The sequence below is a fragment of the Pteropus alecto genome, unplaced genomic scaffold (assembly GCF_000325575.1).
Source record: "Pteropus alecto unplaced genomic scaffold, ASM32557v1 scaffold22, whole genome shotgun sequence".
Taxonomy (NCBI): Eukaryota; Metazoa; Chordata; class Mammalia; order Chiroptera; family Pteropodidae; genus Pteropus; species Pteropus alecto.
In genome coordinates, this window is record NW_006434839.1 from 3,345,349 (window position 1) to 3,345,614 (window position 266).

Consider the following 266-nt stretch of genomic DNA (forward strand, 5'->3'; position numbering starts at 1 on the left):
CGCTAACCGGCGAGCCGGGACTGGGGACCAGCGGCGGGGTGTCGGCCGAGCCCAGCATGGGCGCGGGCAGCATGAGGTAGCGCTGGGGAGCGGGCAGACAGCGCTGGCAGAAGGAGTGCAGGCAGGGCAGCAGCTTGGGCGCCCGGCTCTGTATGTTCTGGTGGCACACGGCGCAAGTGTCCAACAGGTTGAGCCGAGCCGCCTCGCCTCCGCGCTCCGAGTCGGGGCCCTGCCGACTCTCGGCCTCGTTCTCCCCGCTCGGCGCC

The 266-nt window shown here is 72.6% G+C and overlaps 1 protein-coding gene across 1 annotated transcript in view; it reads right to left on the reverse strand.

The window, feature by feature from the left end:
* TRIM24 (tripartite motif containing 24) overlaps nt 1–266 on the reverse strand; it is a 113,507-nt gene that overhangs the window by 100,146 nt on the left and 13,095 nt on the right. The window contains exon 3 of the mRNA XM_025045850.1: nt 8–265. Coding sequence (XP_024901618.1) covers nt 8–265 — 258 coding nt within the window. The remainder of the gene's footprint in view (nt 1–7; nt 266) is intronic.